Here is a 21920-nt window from a genome sequence, read left to right as displayed (position 1 = left end):
CGGGCCTTCAGCAGACCGAGTAACCCCTTGCTGGAGCCAGCGACCTTGGGTCCAAGCTGGTGAGCTTTTTGCTCAAACCAGATGAGCCCGCGCTCAAGCTGGCGACCTTGAGATCTTGAACCTGAGTCCTCGGCATCCCAGTCAGATGCTCTATCCACTGCGCCACCGCCTGGTCTGGCCCTGATTCCATTCTTGACAATGCCCACACCCCTTTAAAGGGGGAAGAGGCAGAGGTGTCAGAGAGATCGGGGCTGCAGAGGAAAGCCACCTGAGCTTGCCTCAGGCTTCTCAGGTACCTCTGACCTGGACTTTCAGACTCAGGAAATACTCAGAAGGCAACTGCAGCTAAACAGACGGCTTTTGAATTTCACACCAATTATGCTCTCCTTACTTCCAGAAAAGATTCAAAGCTCACAAGAGACATAGATACCAGTAAATATGTAAAGAATGAGTAAAGAGTCTCATAATGAAATCAAACTAGAGAAGAAAGAAACAATGGCACTCAAAATGCTGGGCTAGGGATAATCACTGCAAATGAGCACTGGAACTCACCTGTGATCTTCCTGCAAGGAGGGAACACACGAATTCCGTACCTGTCATTAGCTAATAAAAGGAGGTATCTATAGCAGACAGCCATGAGCCAAACTTCTTAACACTGAACTACAAGAAGAATGCATTACACTTTATTCAGACACTGGTCAGGGACCTTATGTGTGATAGCATCTAGCACAGCATTTTAACAAAGGATACAAAAAGGATTTGCATTTGAATATCTCTTGTGTAAATGGTTCTTCATCCTTTCAAAATCAATGTTTTCTTTTTATAAATCTTGTTAATACTTGTCTACTATCCTGAAATAAAGTTTACAAGTAATATTCTAACTGTACATTTATTTTTACTTAATGTTTTTATGTATTGATTTTAGAAAGAGAGATCCATCTGTTGTTTCACTATTCATGCATTCATTAATTGATTCTTGTGTGTGCCCTGAACGGGGATCAAACTTACAACCTTGGTGTATGGGGACAACGCTCTAACCAACTGAGCTACCTGGACAGGGCCTGCACATTTTCTCTTTAAAGAAAGTCAGTACCCTAATTAATGTGAAAGGGAAAATGATTTAAAATCTTTGAATATGCAAATGCTTGGTCACAAGTGCTCTAGTAATCTCAAATAAGTAGCCCATTAGTTGCACAGACTTATTTTGAATGTGACAGCTACAAATACTGACTAGTACAGCTATAATGTTTGGCCATTGAAATAGCACCAAAATGAACAATTCACTCTAATTTTATTCCTGGAAAACTCAAGTGTTTTGTGTAAATTAAAGATCATTCTCAGCTCAAGTAATTATAATCACATTCTTAACCCATATGAATGGCTGAGGGGACACTTAAAAGCAGTGTGGATTGTGGAGGCAATTCTTAATTGTGTGGGCCTGACAACTTTTCCCCGTCAATGGCCTGAGAACTCCCCTGTAAGTGACAAAAACTCCCCCAGAGATTCCTAGAATGTCCTCTAGAGGTCAGTGTTTCTTCCTTTGTGAACCTCTGTCATAGATCAACCCTCAGTTATTAAGAAGGGCAAATAGATAATGTTCAACTGTTAAACTGCAGCTCTGTGACAGCATTCCTAAGAGGAACTGAACTTATACGGTCCTGGTTTAGGATGTGCCGTGACCTCATTCCAAGGTTGAGCCCTGGAGAAGTTAGTAACAGTACTGACGTATTTATATAGAGCTCTCCATTTGCCAAGCACTTTCTCCTTTAATTGTTACAAGAACCTTTTGGGTGACTGCTATTCTCCCCTCTTATAGATGACAATCCAAGGCACAGAGAGAAAGGTTATCACGCCATGTAGATCAGGCACTATGGGTTGTCAAGAATTGCTTCAGCAAGCTTTTTGACAGGGCATGACTACAAACAACTCATGATGGATGGCATGGCCAGTGCCTGAAATAGAACAATTGTTTCAACCCTCATTTTATATATGAGGAACCTGCGGCTTGAAGAGGGAGGTGGGATGTGTGATAGGTGAGTGAGGAATCATTTGCCCCCTTGCTGCTAACAAAGAGCCATCTGTGCTAGGGAAAGGGGCAGAGTCCTGGGACTGGACTTCCTCAAAGCCACAGAAATGGGCCCCCAAATGGAGGAGGGTAGCTGGGAATCCAAGCCTAAGCAAAGTACGTTATTATAAATGTCCTTTCTTCAAAATCTTCTGAGGATAGCAGAATTCCTGTCCCTCTCACTCTTCCCACCTCATCTATTCTTATTCTTCATCCTATTCAAATGGTGCCTGAACCAGGTAATGGGACTTGAGAGCCTGTCCACCCCTGAGTGAAACATTATCTGGTACCATGTGTCTGATCAGCTGGTTCAGCTGGGATAGAGAGCAGGGTTAAGGGAAGCCTGCCTGGGGCAAAGGAACAATGCCTTACCCTGAGCTTCCAAATTTGTTAACTCTGGGCTCATGCTACCTGTTAGTAGACATATCCTCAATGGAGGCTCTCTTCTTTTACCCCTCTTCCCAGCTAGCAGAGCTCGGGGTCTGTTAGGATTCACTTCCTAGTCAGAGTGGAAGAAGGCAGCTGAATCCCCTTCCCCAGGGAGCCCATGCTTCTCTCTGAGCTCTGAGCCAGGGTTGTTTTTGGGACGGAGGTTTCCAAAACTCTGAGTGGCCTTGCAGATCCCCATCTCATCAAGAAACATGGCCATTTAATCGGCAGAGAAGGACCACTTCAGCCCTGAAGATGGCTGACCCAGGGTAAAACAGCATGTTATTTAAGTTCTTACAGGAAGGAAGCAAAGAAGGAAGGAAAGAGGGAGGAAGGAAGGGAGGAAGGAAGGAAGGAAGGAAGGAAGGAAGGAAGGAAGGAAGGAAAAAGAAAGGGAAAGAAAGAAAAAAAGAGAAAGGAGAAAGAAGGAAAGAAAGAAAAAAGAATGAATGAAAGAAAGAAAGAAAGAAAGAAAAAAAAGAAACACTTATTCTTGTTAACAGCTGTCACCAATAAACACCTACTATGGGTTAGGCATCATATTCTGCTTTATACACATGGTCTGATTTAATCATCACAAGGGTCCTATAATAATAGCTACTATTATTATCTTCATTTTGCAAATGAGCAAACTGTAGGTCAGAGAAGTTGAATAACAGTCCAAAGTTAGAAAGCTAAAAAAATAGCAGAAACAAAATTTGAACCCATGGCTGCCTGACTCCCAAGAGTGTACCCATTTCACTAGCTGCCCTGATGCTCTTACCTAATCCTCCTTCCAGCCTGTGAGGCAGAGATTCTTATCCTCACCCCCAGGCCAGATGGAGCACTGAGCCTCAGTAAAACTGATGATGTTACTGTTGCTAGAAGGAGAGAGAAAGCCACTGTCGCCTCACCCATTTATTCAGGGTAATGTTGAGCTGAAGAGCACAAGCCCAGGAAAAATTGAAGCTGAGATTCTTACAAGTAGGGTGACTTTGGGTTGGTACTAACCTCTTTGAAACTACAGCCTTTTAAGATAGAGAGGATTGCCTTGTCGTATAAGGCAGTTGGAAGGTTCACTTGAGATAATGCATGTGGCATGTTGAGTACGTGGGAAGTATCTTTACTTAAAGCTCTTTTGCCTCTGCCATAGAGGCTCAGAATTTGCTCAGATGCTTGACACATTATCCTGGTTAATTACACAGACAAGTGCTTCTGAACCTACTTTTACTTGCCAAAAGTATAAATGCTTGGACCCCAGCCTAGGGGATTTTGAATTAGAAGGAGTAGGCAGGACCTTTTTATCTTTAATAAATTCCCAGGGGATTCTAATGTATAACCACATCTGAGGAAACCAATCTGCTACTGTAGACATCTCAGCCACAGGTAAAGAGACTCAGATTAGTTCCTCTCTAAGTCCTCTTCTCCCCTTTCTTGTCACTGCCAGCACCCTTTTTGCCGAGCTCCCCCCACTGGCTTGTGAGTGCTCTACCCAAATCAAAGTCTACCCTGGTTAGCAGTGAGTCAGTGGCACTCGGAGTATCATGGGCCTGCCTCCACAGCCACCTGGGAACCCAGCACAGGATTGGGAAGCAGAATGCCAGGGTTTTAACCCACCCTGACTCGTGGGTGTCCCAGGGCCAATAAGTCTCCAAGCCTCAGTTTTCTCATGGTCAATACATAGGGAAAGTGAAGTGGCCCATTTGGACTCTGCTTCCTTAGAAGTGTGTCTCTGGCACCTGACAACCAGAAATCAAGTAGGGGAAGATGTGAAAGTATCCTGCATAACTGTAATTTCCCATTCATATCTCATAAGGAATAATATCCAGCATCTACAGTGGCCTATAACATCCTCTGGTACTTAACCCTAGCCTTTACTCCAATGTTATGTCGTATCCCTCCTACCTTTCTGGCCTTCTTGCTATTCTTTGAATGTTCCACACTTGTTCTCACCTCAGAGTTTTTGCATTTATTGGCATAGCTTGGATTGCTTTTGCCACGGATGGCCGCGTTTGGTTCCTTACTTTTCTCCTTCTCCTTCTCCTTCTCCTTCTCCTCCTCCTCCTCCTCCTCCTCCTCCTCCTCCTCCTCCTTCTCCTTCTCCTTCTTCTTTTTGTGTGACAGAGACAGGGAGACAGACAGATAGAGACAGATAGACAGGAAGGGAGAGAGATGAGAAGCACCAATTCTTCGTGGTGGCATCTTAATTGTTCATTGATTGCTTTCTCATATGTGCCTTGACCAGGGGGCTACAGCAGAGCAAGTGACCCCTTGCTCAAGCAAGCAACCTTTGGGCTCAAGCCAGCGACCCACGCTCAAGCCGGTGATGTCAGGGTTTCGAACCTGGGTCCTCTGCAGCCCAGTCCGACGCTCTATCCACTGTTCTACCGCCTGGTCAGGCTGGTTCCTCCTTCTTATTCATGCCTTGGCATACATGTCTTAGACCTTTGCTAATCAGTCATTGAATCAAAATTGCCACCCCAGGCACTGGGACACATCATTTTATAGTACATCATTGCACTTTAACTTCCATCTTGGCGCTTGTAGTCATAGCATCCCTTTTTTCCTTCTTTATTGACTCTGTCCTGCTTGTCTCCACCTATGACAGAGTATAAGCTCCACAAAAGCACGTCCTTGGCTGTCTGATTTACTGCTGTGCCCCTACTGCCTGAAAAGCATTCAGAGAATGTTCATGGAATAGATGAGTTAATGAGGTTACCACAGCATTCACTGCAATTTCTTTTTCTTTTTTTTTTAATTTTTTAATTTTTAATTTTTTTCTGAAGCTGGAAACGGGGAGAGACAGTCAGACAGACTCCCGTATGCGCTCGACCGGGATCCACCCGGCATGCCCACCAGGGGCAATGCTCTGCCCACCAGGGGGCGATGCTCTGCCCCTCCGGGGCGTCGCTCTGCTGTGACCAGAGCCACTCTAGCGCCTGGGGCAGAGGCCAAGGAGCCATCCCCAGCGCCCAGGCCATCTTTGCTCCAATGGAGCCTTGGCTGCGAGAGGGGAAGAGAGAGACAGAGAGGAAGGAGGGGGTGGGGGTGGAGAAGCAAATGGGCACGTCTCCTATGTGCCCTGGCCGGGAATCGAACCCGGGTCCCCCGCACGCCAGGCCGACACTCTACCGCTGAGCCAACCGGCCAGGGCCGCAATTTCTTTTTTGGTCAGGGGACACACAGTGTTCTGAGAGGGGAAATGACTGTCCCAAGTACATTCCAGGTCTTCTGTTTTCCAGGCCCTTCCCGTAAACCTGGCTGACACACAAACCTAGCTGGGGTGAGGCTTCCAGGTGTGATGAAAGCTTGGTGTTGCCCCATGAATGGGACTAAGGCTGATGTGGGGGTGAAAAGACGGAAGAGCATGAGAAGGGAGAGGCAGGCTGGGACAGAACAGCAGGGCGTGAACCCGACCTTGGGTCTGGGGAAGGGGGGTGACTTGGCTGTGTGTCCAGAAGTGTTTTCCTCCATCCTCCCCTGTGTGACTCCAAGGTGGCTTTGTTTTGGGGAAGCAGCTGCTGAGGGAGAACAAAGGTGTGGCCTGCGTGGCAACCATCTGCTGAGGTCCTAGGCCCGGTACCAATCACCCAGAGGAGTAATTCCACAGTGGCACTTGGCCAGATAGGTGACAGGTAAGTTTCTGCCTGAAACAAGCCCAACCCAAGCAGAGAACCTCAAACCTGTGTGGAAAAGGGAGAAAAGAGGCCTCTAAGGGAAGGGAGTGGTCAAGGTGGAATGCTTACTGATAATGAGGAGGAGGAGGAGGATGTTGCATTTATTGAGGATTTATAATATGCCTTGCACTGTACTACCTGCTTCATATGTGTTCCCTTGTTCAATCTTCAAAATCCTCTCTTCAAAGTAGGCATTAATAGTGTTACTGTTATTCTCATTTCAGAGATGTGGAAACTAAGGCTCAGTGAGATAAAATATCTCGTCTAAATTCTCACAGTAAGTGGGAAAGGCAGGATTCCAATTTAGGGCTGTAGTGATTTCAGTGCACCTTAGAATCGAGGCCAGGGGAGGGCCTCTGGGGGCTGGTTAAGAGGGCAGGGCCTGATTGACCCCTGCAAAAGTGGGGATTGGGAGGAACAGAGGGATAGATGTGTATAGCAGGCCTGTTTTTATCCCTACACACGGGCTGAATCAGGCAAGCAGCTCTATCTTTCACAATTTGAGGGCTCTGCATGCCAACCTAGCCCTGTGTCATACAAATACCTCCCTAGCACGTCCCTCAGAGTGAAATACTGAGAGTAATTTCTTTGGGTCAGGACATTGATCCAGAAGACCCATGTTGGAAGAGAAACAAATCAATCTCCTGGCACCTGTTGGACAAAGCAACATGAGGCTACTAGCTGTATCCTGCGGGAGTTGGGCTCAGCTTACTTATTTATTTAAATTTATCCATTGATGTTAGAGAGGGACAGGGAGAGAGAGTGAAAGAAACATCGATTCGTTCCATGTGCCCTGACTGGGAATCAAATACGCAACCTCAGAGCTCTGGGAGATGCTCCAACCAATGGAGCTATCCAGCCAGGGCAGTGGGGCTTAGTTTATATGTTGAAGAAGAAGGTGGTACTCAAAGGCAGGTCAAAGTATGAGGCTTGTTTCACAACTTGTGTCTCTCCAATCCCAGAAATCTAGCAATTATAATCCATAGTCCAAATATCCTCTGGGGAAAAAATGAGGGAAGCCACTCCCTGGCTGGAAGAATCCTAACCTCCTTTGCTTTTTGTTCATTTGATACCAACCCTGCAACTGCAACTCTGGTTATCCCGGGTTCATGAGACCTGCTGGCATTCTTGTGTCTGATTCTTAAATGTACAGTATTATTATTTACTAATTGCGGTATCGCTAGGCAAAGAAGCGTGTTTCCGAAACTCAGAAGCTGAAATGGTGGAGAGCACTGGTTTGGAGCAGGGATGGCCTTAGCAATCGGGCCTGGAAGAAGGTAAGGAACGAAGGTTGTCCAAGGGCAGAGCTCAGCTCAACAGTCACAAAGGTTGCAGCGCGACAAGGGATTGAAGAAAGGTAGAAACTGGTCCCTGCCACCTCCTGGTCACCAGTCTTGCAAACAGCCAGACCGTGGAGGCCCTGGCCTGGTCACAAAAAATGTGAGCACCTCCCCTGCTCCCGCCCCCTTCCCAGCCGCGCCTTCCGGGTCGGGGGCTCTGCTGCAGGCGCCGGGAGCCGGACGAATGTCCCAGCGCGGGAGGGGGAAGGGGCGGCGCGCGGCGGCGCGGGGCGGGGCGGAGCGGAGCGTCGGCGCCTCCCGGAGCCTTATTCCCGGCCGCGCGCCGGGAGCGCTCAGTCGACCCAGGGAGCTGTGCGCATCACGCGCCTGGCCAACCTGATCCAGGCACGGGGATTCGGGCGGGCGGACGCACGCACCGACCGACGGAGTGAGCCGACAGACGTCCAGTGGCCGCTAGCTCCGCGCAGGTCCCGGCAAGGCTTGCACCCAGAGGCCAGCTGCAGACTGTGCCCAGCGAATCTCCTGCGCTCCTCCCGCCCCGGCTCCCATGCCAGCGCCCCGTGGCCGCCGCCTCCAAAGTGATTGCTGCCTCCTCGCCTCCGCCGGGTCCGGGACCATGAAGCTGCTGCCGTCGGTGGTGCTGAAGCTCTTTTTGGCTGCAGGTAAGAGGGCTGCCGGCGTCCCCAGAGGTCGGGGGGATGGGGACGCTCTGCTGGGGGTACCGGGGAAGGTCGCTGCAGCGCCCCCGGCATGGGCCACTTGGTGGGGCCCGTGCTCCCTAGCAGGCGGGCGCAGGCATGGTGTGTGGTGACCGGGGGTCTGGGCGGAGGGTCTGACGCGGCCTCTTCCCCTGACACGTAGTGCTCTCGGCGTTGGTGACCGGAGAGAGCCTGGAGCGGCTTCGGAGAGGGCTGGCGGGTGGAACCAGCAATCTGGGATCACCTACTGAATCTACGGCCCAGCTGCTGCCCCCGGGAGGCGGCCGGGGCCGGGAAGTCCTGGACTTGGAAGAGGCCGACCTGGACCTTCTCAGAGGTGGGTATGGGGGCCACCTATCCCTAGACACTGGTGGGCCGGTGAAGAATAAGTATATCCGGGATTCATGTTGTTTGGGCACACCTCTGGGTTTGGGCTATTCATGAAGGACTTCAAGGAAAAGCTGCTTGGCCTGAGGGATCCTGGAATATGGGTCCCGCTCTTTCTTGCCCTTGGTTTCCATCTGCAAAGTTGCTGCTCTTTTGGGTACCTTGGAGCAAATTAAGACAGGCAAGGTGTCTGGTGTCTACAACTTGTAAGGTAAGCTAAGTGGTAGGAACAAGGAATGATTGAGATGCTTTCCCTAGAGTTTCTATGTATAAATGGGCACAAGTCCTAATTCTTACATCACATAACTATTATGTAGAAAGTAACAGATGTGGAGATACTAGGCACAAAGTAAGTATGCGGTGTTAGTCTTCTCCATCCACTTGTCTTCTGGTTGGGAAAACAGAGGGGGATGAGAAACTCTTGGTCTCCCCAAGTGGAGCCAGCACCTTCCTGGAGAGGCTATGAATGATGAACACAGGGTCCCTAGGGAGCTGTATTGAAATGCTGGGTGTCTACAAATCTTACTCAAAGCATGGAGACTTCCTGACCACCTTGAGTCCCTGAAAGAAACTCCGAGGGAGGAAGCGCCCAGTAGGATCCTCCAACCAGCAGATGTGGCTGTGCTGAGTATAGGCACAGAGAGGGCAGAGTCCAGAGCTCTGGCATTGCCCGATTCCCTGGCCCCAGCCACCTGCAGCAATTCTTGAGAGTGAAGCTGGAGCTGAGCCCTGGAGGACCGGAATGACTATATTTGGTTGGAAAGAGATCCACCTGTTCTAGTCCCGCCCCCAGTTACCCATCTCCCTTCTTACCCAGGGCTTATCTTAGGAGCTGTCTCTGCTTTTTACAAATCAAAGGTCTGCTGCAAAGCTGAACCAGGACTCCAACCTCTCATCCTCTCATAGTGGACCTTTGGGGTCACCCCGAATGCTGCTGCCCCTCTCATTCTAGGCTGCACAGAGCAGGGTGTGTGACTCACCCTCCACCCACACGACTGCTCCTCATACCTCTGTAGACCTGACTCATTGCTCTCTCTCCCTGGCAGGAGACTGGCTGTCACCCTCTCCCTCGTTTCCTCCCCTCTCTGATTGGCTTGGGCTCTCTGCCTCAGTTTTACCACAGCTCTGGTCACTGAGTTCCTTTGAGCATCTGCCTCACCTTCAGAGCTCTGAAGGGGCCTGGGTCGGCACTGGAGGAAACTGGGGGCTGGGGGACTACTGGCACCTGTCTCTCTTCCCTTCTCTGGGTAAAGACTATTTTTCAGGTCTAGGTAGCCTATCACTTAAAATAAATGTTACTATTTCTTTCTTTTTTTATACAGAGATAGAGAGTCAGAGAGAGGGATAGATAGGGGCAGACAGACAAGAATGGAGAGAGATGAGAAGCATCAATCATCAGTTTTTCGTTGCGACACCTTATATTTGTTCATTGATTGCTTTCTCATATGTGCCTTGACCGCGGGCCTTCAGCAGACTGAGTAACCCCTTGCTCGAGCCAGCGACCTTGGGTCTCAAACCTGGGTCCTCCTCATCCCAGTCCAACGTTCCATCCGCTGTGCCACCGCCTGGTCAGGCAAATGTTACTATTTTTTTTTTTTTTTTTACTATTTCTTTATTAAGTGCCTACTATATTCTAGATGCTCCACTTGTTATTGTGGATTAATTAATTCCTATAGTAATCCTCTGAGATGGGAACTCTGTCCACTTTTTACCAAGAACTCCAAGATTAAGAGAGATTAAGCAAAATCTAGATTTGTCTGAGGGAGGGGCAGGGGAGTGCAAGGCAGCCTGGTATATGGGGAAAAAACACTGGATATGGAGTTCAGAGATTATATTTCTGATCCGAACCCTGTATGACTTTGGGCAAGTCACTACCTTTTGGGATCTCAAGTTTTTCATTTGAAATGGGAAGCTATGATAGTCTTTGAAGTCACTTCCAGCTTGAGAATCCTAGGTCTCCAGTCTGATGTTTGATGTTTACCCATCTACCAGACATGTGGCTACAGCCATGGACAATGGGCAACTATTTTTCTGCTGGGTCAGGGAAGGGGGCTAGTATCAGACCCATGGGCCGATGGACATAGCCCATGGTCGGTTCTAGTTGGCTGTCTGTGTGAGGTGGTTTTTCCTCTTTGAATGGGAAGTCATTGTTGTTCCAGTTCCTCTGGATAGTTCCTTACTTTTCATCTAAATACTGTTTGTGCACACTGTACTTCCCATCCTAGAGTGCTATAAACAGGACATTTGAAAATAAATGTAAATGGACCTTTGAGAGAAGTACTAAGCTGCAAAGGGCACAGAGCAAGGTAAATATTTTGCTTGAAGTCTGAAACACAAGGCCCTGACCAAGCATGGCTTTCTTGTTGTCCATGAGCCTGGCTCTGCGCTGGGCTCATGGTACCCTGGTGCTAATGAATACCCCAGAGGAGGCCACGTGAGCCTGGGAATTGTTCTTATTTTGGAGACCCCCCCCCCCAAATAAAACCCCCTCTAGGAACCTTCTCCAGCAGCAATTTTTAACTCTGACACAGTCTTCCTGCAAGTGGGTCACTGAGTGCAGCATCAGGAAATGAGGTTGATTTAAGGCCAAAATAGAACCAGTGGGCGTGGGGGAATAGGAGATGGGGATGGACAGTGGGGTGGGGGTGAGGTTGGCACAATTGCTCCATCAGCTGCAGTTACTCAACAGAAGCTAGCATTCTTGGAATGAGGTTCTTAAACTGAATTTGGGAAATGCTTTTCTTGGGACCCCCCACTAGTCTCTAATTCCTCCACCACTTTCAGGTGGTTCTGCCCAGTCTTCCTTCAGCCCTTGGGAGGCACTGAGCCAACAAGCCTTCCCAGGCCTGTGACTTCAGGTGTGATCAAAGTGTATATCCTCCTTCCAGAAGCTGTGCTGTTCTAATTCTTTCTCTCCGGAGAGTCAAAGACTTAACAGAGTGCTTTTCTCCTGCAGCTGCTTTCTCCTCCAAGCCGCAAGCTCTGGCCACACCCAGCAAGGAGGAGCGTGGGAAAAGAAAGAAGAAAGGCAAGGGGTTAGGAAAAAAAAGGGACCCCTGTCTTCGGAAATACAAGGACTTCTGCATCCACGGGGAATGCAAATACGTGAAGGAGCTCCGGGCTCCATCCTGCATGTAAGTGTTCCTGCCCCCAGGCTGACTCTCAGCACACACTTTGTCAACCACGTGACTGTTCCTAGTTTTCACTGTTCCTTGAATTCATAATTCCACCCAGTTTCTTCTTAACCTCTGGGCGGAAGTTGAGAGGAAGGGAAATATTTTTAGTCAGAGGAAGGGGCTTCCCCCCGCATAGGATGCAATTTCCTGTGGTGTGGGTCTGTGACGTTCTTTCATCCTTGGGAACATTTCCTGCCTGCTTGCTCAGAAATAGTATGTGGCCAGGAGATCTGACACCTGAAGACAGGTCCTTCATTCCTGCCTCATGCCTACTCCAGATGGAAATACAGCAGAGTATTTCTTGGTGGGGCAGAGCTCCCGTGGCCTCCTTTCCCAAGCCCTGCAGGCAGGTATGGGGTGCACTTGGGCACATACTGTGCAGGTGTGTGTGCATACTTGAACATGCTTGCACAGGAATGAGTAATGTGGATTGAGTTTGCACAGAGAGTGATCACCATGGGAGTGGGGAGGAGCCCCTCCTCCTTCCTTCCCCTTCCCCTCCAGCCTGGGCCTGGAGGTGGGGGACAGGGTGGGTATTGGCCTTTGGCCATGGGGTAGGAGAACACTTCCTTTGTGCAAGATTAACAGGAAATGGAACCTGACCCAGTAGGCATCAGCCCCCAGTCATGTAGCACCACCCTTCCCTAGGCAGGGGTGTGGGTGGAGGGGCCATGGGTTCCCCAGCTGATCTGTTAGGCCAAGCCCAGTAAACGGCTGTCTTGGCAACCCCTCAGGGATGACGGCACTGCCATGCTCTCTGGCAGGCATAATGTCATCAGTGTGCCTGAGGCCAACACCTGCATCAGGCTGTAAACATCCACTCTTTGCTGCTGGGCATGAGGCCCTATGGGAGGCAGGCTCTGTGACCTGGGGGACTTTGGACAGAGCTAGGGGACTATTGGGTGCAGACCACCTCCAAACCTGTCAGGAAGGCTGGCTGCCTGGCCTCCCTTCTACTGTGATGGTGCAGATCCCTTGGCTTTTTTTTTTTTTTTTTTTTTTTTTGCATTTTTCAGAAGCTGGAAACAGGGAGAGACAGTCAGACAGACTCCCGCATGCGCCCGACCGGGATCCACCCGGCACGCCCACCATGGGGCGATGCTCTGCCCACCAGGGGGCGATGCTCTGCCCATCCTGGGCGTCGCCATGTTGCGACCAGAGCCACTCTAGCGCCTGGGGCAGAGGCCAAGGAGCCATCCCCAGCGCCCGGGCCATCTTTGCTCCAATGGAGCCCCGGCTGCGGGAGGGGAAGAGAGAGACAGAGAGGAAGGCGCGGCGGAGGGGTGGAGAAGCAAATGGGCGCTTCTCCTGTGTGCCCTGGCCGGGAATCGAACCCGGGTCCTCCGCACGCTAGGCCGATGCTCTACCGCTGAGCCAACCGGCCAGGGCTCCCTTGGCTTTTTAAAGCTTCCTTGTCCCACCTGCTGTCATGTAGCAGAACTGCCTTGTACTTAGCAAGTGGCACAGGCTCATTACTCCCTACCGTGTTCCTGTCACTTGTGTGTTGTCTCCTATAACATCCTCGTAGGAGCTTAGTATTGGAGGGGCTGCTTAAGAGTGACATAGACAATCTCCATATTGTACTTCCCAAGGTCTTGGGACAGGGCAGGAAATGTTTGTCTTAAATTTATAAAATGGCATCATTAGCACAGGGTGGAAGCAGTGACTCTGAGGGTAGTCAAGAGGAATTGAGGCCAGGAATCTGTCTGGGCCAAACTGGTTCAGGGCGTTGGTGGATGGACTTCCACTCCTCAATGAAGAATCCTTGTAAGACTGCTCCCCTGGAGGGCTGGGCTTAACCAGCCATCTAAGCCCAGAGAACCAAGATTAGGGGGCCCAGGGCCCAGGGGGCCCTTAAGGTGGTGATGATAATCATGACCGTGCTTCTCTCCTTTGCCCTGAAGCTTCACAGTTTACATTTGACTTGAGTTCAGCTCAACAGGTGTATGTTGAGCACCTACTGATGCCAGCCAACTTTTGAGAATCCCATGACACCCCTGTCATGGGATTCTCAAAAGCCCTCTGCTGGGTAGGCAGTGCTTGCCATCTCTACTTGAAAGATGAAGAAATTGGAGCCAGGAAGTAGGAAGTGATTTGCCTGAGATCAACAGCTAAATAAGTGGATGGAAACAGGACAGGAACTCAGGTGCCTGACTTCCAGTCCAACATACTTTTTATGTCCCCGGGCTGCCCTGGGTGTTGGCTTGCATCCTTCTTCCTTGTCTGTCCTTACAGAGTTTGAGCAGGATTTTTTAGAAGGCAGCTGTCAGCCCAAGTCTGTGAAGTCTTTTACTAGCTGAAAGGAACGGCAGTGATACGAAGACTTTGTGTCTGCTTCCTAGGCATAGTTTTAAGGGGCTGGGTTCTGTGCCCGGTGTGGCTGCCTCCTGCCTCCAGCCCTTGGTATTCAGGGCAGAGGCAGCAAGAAAATGCAGAGCTCCTGGCTTGGGGGAATGTGACATCTGGGCACCTACATCTGGGGCCCTTTGTGGCTCCTCTTTGCCTCCAGACCCAGGAAGCGCCAGAGGGTGTGTCTGGGCTGCTGTGGTGAGCTTGAGGCCAGCTGACTTCCTAAAGCAGCCCTGTGCAGCCACCATCCACAGGAAAACTCTTCTGTGTCACCAGCCAAAGTTGCCCTCAAAGAGCAGTTTCCCGGGGCTCTGGACTGGCTATTGACCCAGATATTGCTGCAGAGTTTCCTGTGGCTGAAGGAAACCTACCGTCAGCTGGGCTGAGGAGGACTCAGAGCTGGCGTTGGGACAGGCTTGGGGGCTCTACTTGCCTCACTGCTGGGTGCCGAGAAGGAATGGCAAGCCCCTTCTCTTTGGCTCTTTCTGACTTTGGTGCCCCATTTCTCAGGCGTGGGTCGTAGTACCCTCTGGAGTCTGATTATATATAAATAATAATGCACACATGCATGGGACTTAGACTCTTTATTACTCTTCTATCTATCTATATTTGACCTTCATGACACTCTAGGGAGGTAGGCGTTTATTCCTGTGTTTTACATGAGAAAACCAAAGCTTGGAAAGGTAAAAGTAACCTGGTGAAGATTGCCTGGGTAGGAATAGCAGCAGAACTAGTCCGGAACTCATATATTCTGAGAACCCTGCATGAAATGGTGCCCCCTCCAGCGCCTGGAGTAGAGGTGGAGAAACCCAGTTTGGAAGATGTCTCTGGAACTACAGGATTCTTACTTCTGTTGTTATACAAGTTCTGAAATGGGTCACAGACATGGGTAGGAGGGACATGTCCCAGTTTGATGGGTCACTCATTCTCTGGCTCTGGGGAAGACACGTGCTCTTGCCCCCCACCCTGGGGTGTTTGGAATGCACTCGTCCTCCCTCCTTCCCTGGGGAAGCCAGGAGGGGGAGGTGGGTAATATTAAGATGTTTACATGATTATCCTTTTGACTCAGGGTGGGAGTGGTGGGATTATGTAACTGAATTGCAGGACTCTGAGGCCAGGCTTTATTTCTATCATCTGAGTAACTACCTGTGAGGTTTGAATGATGGGCTGGAAGTGAAAAACAGGCTCAGTTCCAGCCTTCCTTCCCCCAGGAGAGCATAATCTCTGAAGGCATCCAGACTGCTGGGTGGAATCCTCGCTCCACTACTCACTAGCTGTGTAACCTTGAGCAAGCTAAGCAGTTAAGCCTCAGTCTCTTCATCTTTTAAATGGGGATAGTAATTCCTATTTCATAGACGTTAAGATTAAAAGAAATGAGCCCTGGCCAGGTAGCTCAGTTGGTTAGGGCATTGTCCCGATACACAAAGGTTGCAGGTTTGATCCCTGGTCAGGGCACATACAATGAATGCAAATGGAACAACAAATCGATGTCTGTCTGTCTGTCTGTCTCTCTCTCTCTCCCTCCCCCTTTGCCCCCTTCCTCTTTCTTTAAAATCAGTTTTTTAAAAAAAATGTTAAATGAAATGTTCCTTGTAAAGAAACTAGCACAGAGTACTTTGCTCACTTATTAAAGTTAACAATAACAACAACAACAATAATAATAGTAGCAGAGAGCAGGGTCTAACAGCACTAGGAACCCATCAACCCATCAGATGTCTATTTTCTGGAGATAACCTACGCTGTTCATGAATTTGGACTCTACCAAGACTGGTTTCCAGTCTAAGCTCTGCTGCTTTCTAGTTGTTTGAATTTTGGCAAATCAGTTTCTCTGACCCTCAATCTTAGTCCTTCAATCTGTAAAATTGATCTGTCACCTGCCTACCAAGGTGTTATGGGTCTCAGTTGAGCTTGTAGATAAGGATCGTGTGTTATAAACTGTTAATTTTGTACACAAGTGATTTTCCCTGGGCATTCCTGAGAGCTTCCTCCACATCCTGGCAGGTGGGGTCGTGGTTTTTCCTACCTGAGCCAATGAGCCAGATGCATGGAGTGTGCTGTGCTGCGTGTATAGAGAGCTTGATATATATTTATCTTGCAGGGAGGGGTTACCCAAAGCACCCAGGAGGATCTAGGGCCAGGAGAGGTGCTGGCAGAAGGCAGGGGCAGCCTGGCCCCTCTGCCGCTGCCAGAACGGAACAGGTCCGCTTCCCGGGTGCCTCTCAGGAGGAAGAAGGGACTCCTTGTTCTGAGGCATCAAGCTCCCAGAGGGAGGCTGAGCTCAAATAGAGGCCCTAGGTTCCCTTCCTTCAGTAGCTAGTGCCTGGCAGACTGCACTGCTCCCCGTGGTTGTGGTGGGCAACTATGCCACACTGAGCTCAGAGTCAGACAGTCCAGTCCATACCTCTGACCTGCTGCATGCCCGTGGGGCAAATCGCTCTGCCTTGCTGCACGCCCATGGCATTCCTCCCTACATCAAAGAGTCTCCTGGAGCTCAGAGAAAGGAAGGGACAGAAATGTGCTTGTTCAATTGTAAGCGCTTACGAGTCTTCCTAAGAGCTTCCAGGAAATGCTTTGTGTTAGGAGAGGCCGTTGCCATCTGATTTATTTCTAGAGTGAGAAGAGCCAAGCGGTTGTTTCTGACATTCTTCCATGCTCTGGCAGGACTGCTGGGCAAGATGTTACCTTGGTTTGTTTGCTTTGTCCTGTGATGAAAAACACAGCTCAGCGTTCAGAGGCCAGGGGCCAAAGTTGAACACTCAAGTTGAGCTAGGAGTTAAATAAAAGGAACTTGAGAAAAGTGACTCCTGGCAAAGGCACAGGACCTATTAATAGGCTGGGCAGTGGCAGAGAGGGACTGGACTCGGGAAGCATTGATGGGGAAGGAGGGTTTATTTCTGGGTCAGAGTGTTGAGGGGCCTCACTAGAGGGAGCGATACTGAATCTCCTCAGCTCAACCCCCCAGCTCTTGTGACCAAGTCCTCTTGTCCGGCTGGAATAGACCATCTCCACACACATGCAACAAATCAGCCACATGTGGAACATATCTAGCTGGGACCTTGAAGTCCTCCCTCCATTTTTCCCTGCCTGGAGCAGTAATCTCAGGCCAGAAAATCAGAGTGAGTGGGGAAGGGAGGTGAGGAGTGAGGGAGGAAGGCTACAGAGCCCTCAGAGGGGCCTTTAGAGAATCCCTGCTGGGGTCTGACCTGTGGTGGTGCAGTGGATAAAGTGTTGACCTAGAACGCTGAGGTTGCTAGTTTGAAACCCTGGGCTTACCCAGTCAAGGCACACACGAGAAGCAACTACTATGAGTTGATGCTCCCCACCACCACCACTTTTCTCTCTTTCTCTCTCTCTCAAATCAATAAATAAAATCTTAAAAAAAAAGTCCCTACTGGGGAAGGATAAAATGCAGGGTCATGATAGGCTGAGGGTGTGAGGAGTGGGTTGGCTCATGTAGGGGAGCCGATGACAAGAGTGAGCAGCAGCCCACTAACCTCATCTCTCCTTTGTTCTGTCTGGAATAGCTGCCACCCAGGTTACCATGGAGAGCGGTGCCACGGGCTGAGCCTCCCGGTGGAAAATCGCTTATCTACTTATGACCACACAACCATCCTGGCTGTGGTGGCCGTGGTGCTGTCGTCTGTCTGTCTGCTCGTCATTGTGGGGCTTCTCATGTTTAGGTGAGTGTTGGGGGCGCCTGCAGGCTGTTTCTGCAAATCACTTTAATTTCTCTTCCTCCTTCTGGGTCTTCTATCTGGTGACCACATGACCTCCAACCTCCCCAAATTCTGGGCGAGGTTCTGATTGCATTCCTGAGGACAGGTTCTCCAAGGACCTGACTTCTCTGGCATGACATGAGTCCAGTGTCTAGAGCCCAGGGTAAAACTCGCCAGGCCACAGCAGACCCTGCTACTCACAGCAGGCCCGGAACCCACCTGTGGAGCCACCTGTCCACACAGTTCTTTTTGCTGGCTCTGTTCTTTGATGGCATTAGCATGTGGTTTGGTTGTCAAGGCATGAGTAGTGCTACTGGTGTATCCTTCCAGTTCTGAGGCATTGGGATCTCAGGCCATTCTTCTGATGCAGGTTATGTTCTAGGTTGGGGGAGACCTACCAAGTACTCTGTGCTCATTTTTCAAGTAGCACAACTCATTTTTTTTTTTTTGAGACCTGGACCAAGTTACCTGTCTTTCTGAGGGTTGTAATCTTTCAGTAATTGTAATTGCTGTCCATCTACCTCACAAGGATGCTGGGAGGATTGTGTAAATGAGATATAAATCTCTTAGTAAATTGTAGCCTGCTGGTAGAGACCATGTTAGAGACCATTTGGGTCCCTTGGGATAGTGAGGCCTTTGACTAGAGGTTTGTTGGGCTGCCATCCCCAGGCCTGTTCCAAGTAGTGAATGGAACCATCATGGCAGCATCCATTAGAAGGCCCCTCTCTGGGACCAGCGCTCTGTTGTAGTAGGCAGAGCTTGCTGACAAAACTTAACCTTCCTCAGGTACCATAGGAGAGGAGGTTATGATGTGGAAAATGAAGAGAAAGTGAAGTTGGGCATGACTACTTCCCACTGAGAGAGACCTGTGCTCAAGGTAATGGTCCATTCTTTGCCCCATGGCACCATCACCACCTTTCCTGGGTCTGTTTCAAAGCATGCTGAATTCTTCTCTTGAGCCAGGGGTTGGCTTGCCCTGGAAGGGCAGGCTACTATAGAGACAGGGTCCCATTGTTTTCCAGCTGATGTCAGTACTCCATCTCCACTCAGGGTCAGAGTTGCTAGAGAGATACCCAAGAGTGATGCCTGAGAGGACAGCTTCTTCTGTTCTCATCCCCTCTCTGTCACCTCCCCCCAGATGCTATTTCCACTTATTAAGACTGGACCTGGGAAACTCTTAAGACCTCTTAAGACTGGATCTAGCTTTCAAATTCTTCCTCTTGTGCTTTAGGAATCAGCTGGGGACTGCTACCTCCAAGAAGACACAAGCTGATCACAGACCCTGCAGAGGGGAAGGACTTCACGACCAGCCATGAAGACTTCATTCCCAGTTGTCATCTAGATTGGGCCTCCCATAATTGCTTTCCAAGAGCCTTCAAGTGCCAAACAGAATATGTCCAATGGGATCTGGGTCAGCAGGAAGCAAAAGTGAGGGACCTTCATGCCCTGCTGGTTTCCCTCCACCAAACCCACTTAACCCCGTAAAGTTTGTTTAAACATTGTCTTCTGGATTAAGATGCCAGTTAAATTCCATATGCTCCAGGATCTTTGACTGAAAAAGAAAAAAGAAGGAGAGGGAGAAGGAAAGATTTGGGGACTGGAAGAAAGTAACAAAGATTGAAAAGCCACGGACTCAGATAGTCACCAAGGGATCTGCCATTTGGACCCTCCAGCGCTGGATTTGATGAGCTAACTGTGAAATACCACAAGCCTGAGAACTCTGAATTTTGGGACTTCTACCCAAATGGAAAAATAACAACTATTTTTTGTTTGTTTGTTTGTAAAATGCCTTTAAATTATATATTTATTTTATTCTATGTATGTTAATTTATTTAGTTTTTAACACTCTAACAATAATATTTCAAGTGCCTAGACTGTTACAATGGCAATTTCCTGGCCTTCCACCCCGCATTCCCCCACCACCTGGCTCATTATCACCCTCTTCTGCTGCAAATCTGAGATGGCTCTGTTACCCATCTGCAGTAATGTATTGTCTGTCCACATTTCTGAAGATCTTCCATGATCAGAGTGCCACAGGGGGCGGTCTGTATGGTCAGGACATAGGAGTTAACTTTGTCACATCCGCTCTATGAGTTGGACTGCAGTCTTACCTAGGCAGTTTTGTCTACCATTTGTGTTTTGAAAGCCCAAGGTGCTGATGTCAAAGTATAATGGATATTGGTGTTTCCCTGTGTCCTCTCCCTGCCAAATCTCAGAAGAGGTTGGGCTTCTAGGCCTGCACTTTCCTTGCCCCTTCCCCCCATAGCCTCAGGCCCACAGAGTGGGAACTCACTCTTCCTTGTGTCAAGACATTTCTCTTACTCCTGCCATTTTTCTGGTGCTACTCTATGCAGGGGTCAGTGCAGCAGAGGATAATAGAGAGAAGGTATTAGCAAAAAAAAAAAAAAAAAAAAAAGGCTAAGGAGGAACAGGAAACATTGGAGCTGACTGTTCTTGGTAATTAATAACCGATCAGTTGCAACAGAGAAAGTTGGAGGTGAGGACGGCTTTTGTGTAAACCTACCCACCTCACCAAAACTATGAAAGTATGCTGTCATGGTCCCTTCTGGAAGTTTCTGGTGCCATTTTTGAACTGTTACAACCTGTATTTCCAAAACTGGTTCATATTTATACTTCGAAATTCAAATAAAGATAACCCTTACTCCGTAGCCTTCTGTCTGCTTGTTTTAACAGGGAACTGGTTTGATATAGTATTTTCTAAGCTCCGGTTTGATATAAGAATTATGCCAGGCCTGTTTATATACACTACCTCAGTATCCCCAACAATCCTGTAATGGATCTGCTATTGTTGTCCCACTTTTGCAAAAAAGGAAACTGAGGCTCACAGAAGTTATGTCACTTGCCTAAGGATACATAGGAGGTAAGCGACAGCTAGGATTGGGTAGTCTGACTCTAATTATTTAACTACAGTGTGTCCGTAAAGTCATGGTGCACTTTTTTTTTTTTTTCCAGAGAGAGAGGGATAGACAGGGACAGACAGACAGGAACGAAGAGAGATGAGAAACATCAATCATTAGTTTTTCATTGCACGTTGCAATGCCTTAGTAGTTGTTCATTGATAGCTTTCTCATATATGCCTTGACCGCGGGCCTTCAGCAGACCGAGTAACTCCTTGCTGGAGCCAGCGACCTTGGGTTCAAGCTGGTGGGCTTTTTGCTCAAACCAGATGAGCCCGCGCTCAATCTGGCGACCTCGGGGTCTCAAACCTGGGTCGTCTGCATCCCAGTCCAATGCTCTATCTACTGCGTCACCGCCTGGTCAGGCCATGGTGCACTTTTGACAGGTCAAAGGAAAGCAGCAAAAGACGATAGAAATGTGAAATCTGCACCAAATAAAAGGAAAACTCTCCCAGTTTCATACCTATTCAATGAAGTTCGATGTGGGCTCATGCACAGATTTTTTAGGGCTCCTTAGGTAGCTATCCCGTATAGCCTCTACAGACTCGTCACTGACTGATGGCCTACCAGAACGGGGTTTCTCCACCAAACTGCCGGTTTCCTTCAACTGCTTATCCCACCGAGTAATGTTATTCCTATGTGGTGGCGCTTCATTATAAACACGCCAATATTCACATTGCACTTTGTTCACGGATTCGAATTTAGCGAGCCACAGAACACACTGACCTTTCCTCTGTACCATCCACATCTCGACTGGCATGGCCGTGGGCTGCTCCACTGTATACACGGTGTTGTGTCATCATCTGCGCATACGCACATGCTGCCACATCATCTTACAGAAACTGGGAGGGTTTTCCTTTTATTTGGTGCAGATTTCACATTTCTATCACCTTTGTTGCTTTCCTGTGACCCGTCAAAAGTACACCATGACTTTATGGACACACTGTAAATACTTGCATTGCACTACCTCTGAGACAAAAGAAAATAGACCTTTTACATCAGAAGTTTGGCTGGCTGTAACCAGGAAAATCACCTACCCATTCAATCAATCAACAGGCCCTGATCCTTGGCTCTGTGCGCAAGCAGGCATTGCCCTTGGGGGAACAAAGCACCATTGACTTCCCTCTCCTGCTCCAGAGCCAATCCATCTGTGAGTCTTATCAGCCCTACCTTTAGAATAGATGCCAAATGCAGCCACTTCTCATCACTGCCATGGCCATTGCTC

General features: G+C 48.9%; 1 protein-coding gene across 2 annotated transcripts; it reads left to right on the top strand.

The window, feature by feature from the left end:
* Positions 1 to 7776: 7776 nt before the first annotated feature.
* Positions 7777 to 20439, top strand: HBEGF (heparin binding EGF like growth factor). 2 transcript variants are annotated; one of them, XM_066343374.1, is made up of 6 exons: positions 7777 to 8113; positions 8313 to 8486; positions 11493 to 11670; positions 17586 to 17741; positions 18564 to 18654; positions 19009 to 20439. In XM_066343374.1, the coding sequence occupies exons 1-5, from the start codon at positions 7999 to 8001 to the stop codon at positions 18634 to 18636; spliced, it is 696 nt and encodes a 231-aa protein (XP_066199471.1). In that variant the 5' UTR covers positions 7777 to 7998; the 3' UTR covers positions 18637 to 18654; positions 19009 to 20439. The 2 variants fall into 2 exon arrangements, with proteins under 2 accessions (XP_066199471.1, XP_066199469.1); XM_066343372.1 differs by lacking the exon at positions 18564 to 18654.
* The last annotated feature ends 1481 nt before the right edge of the window (positions 20440 to 21920 follow it).

Source organism: Saccopteryx leptura, chromosome 6 (genome assembly GCF_036850995.1).
Source record: "Saccopteryx leptura isolate mSacLep1 chromosome 6, mSacLep1_pri_phased_curated, whole genome shotgun sequence".
Taxonomy (NCBI): Eukaryota; Metazoa; Chordata; class Mammalia; order Chiroptera; family Emballonuridae; genus Saccopteryx; species Saccopteryx leptura.
This window is presented reverse-complemented; position numbering and strand designations above follow the sequence as displayed.

Bases quoted from the DNA above. Each gene is read 5' to 3' on its own strand.
- HBEGF (XM_066343372.1), top strand. From the start codon at position 7,999: ATGCCAGCGCCCCGTGGCCGCCGCCTCCAAAGTGATTGCTGCCTCCTC. The intron at 11,671-17,585 runs GTAAGTGTTCCT...TGTCTGGAATAG, and splicing joins CTCCGGGCTCCATCCTGCAT to CTGCCACCCAGGTTACCATG. The intron at 17,742-19,008 runs GTGAGTGTTGGG...CTTGTGCTTTAG, and splicing joins GTGGGGCTTCTCATGTTTAG to GAATCAGCTGGGGACTGCTA.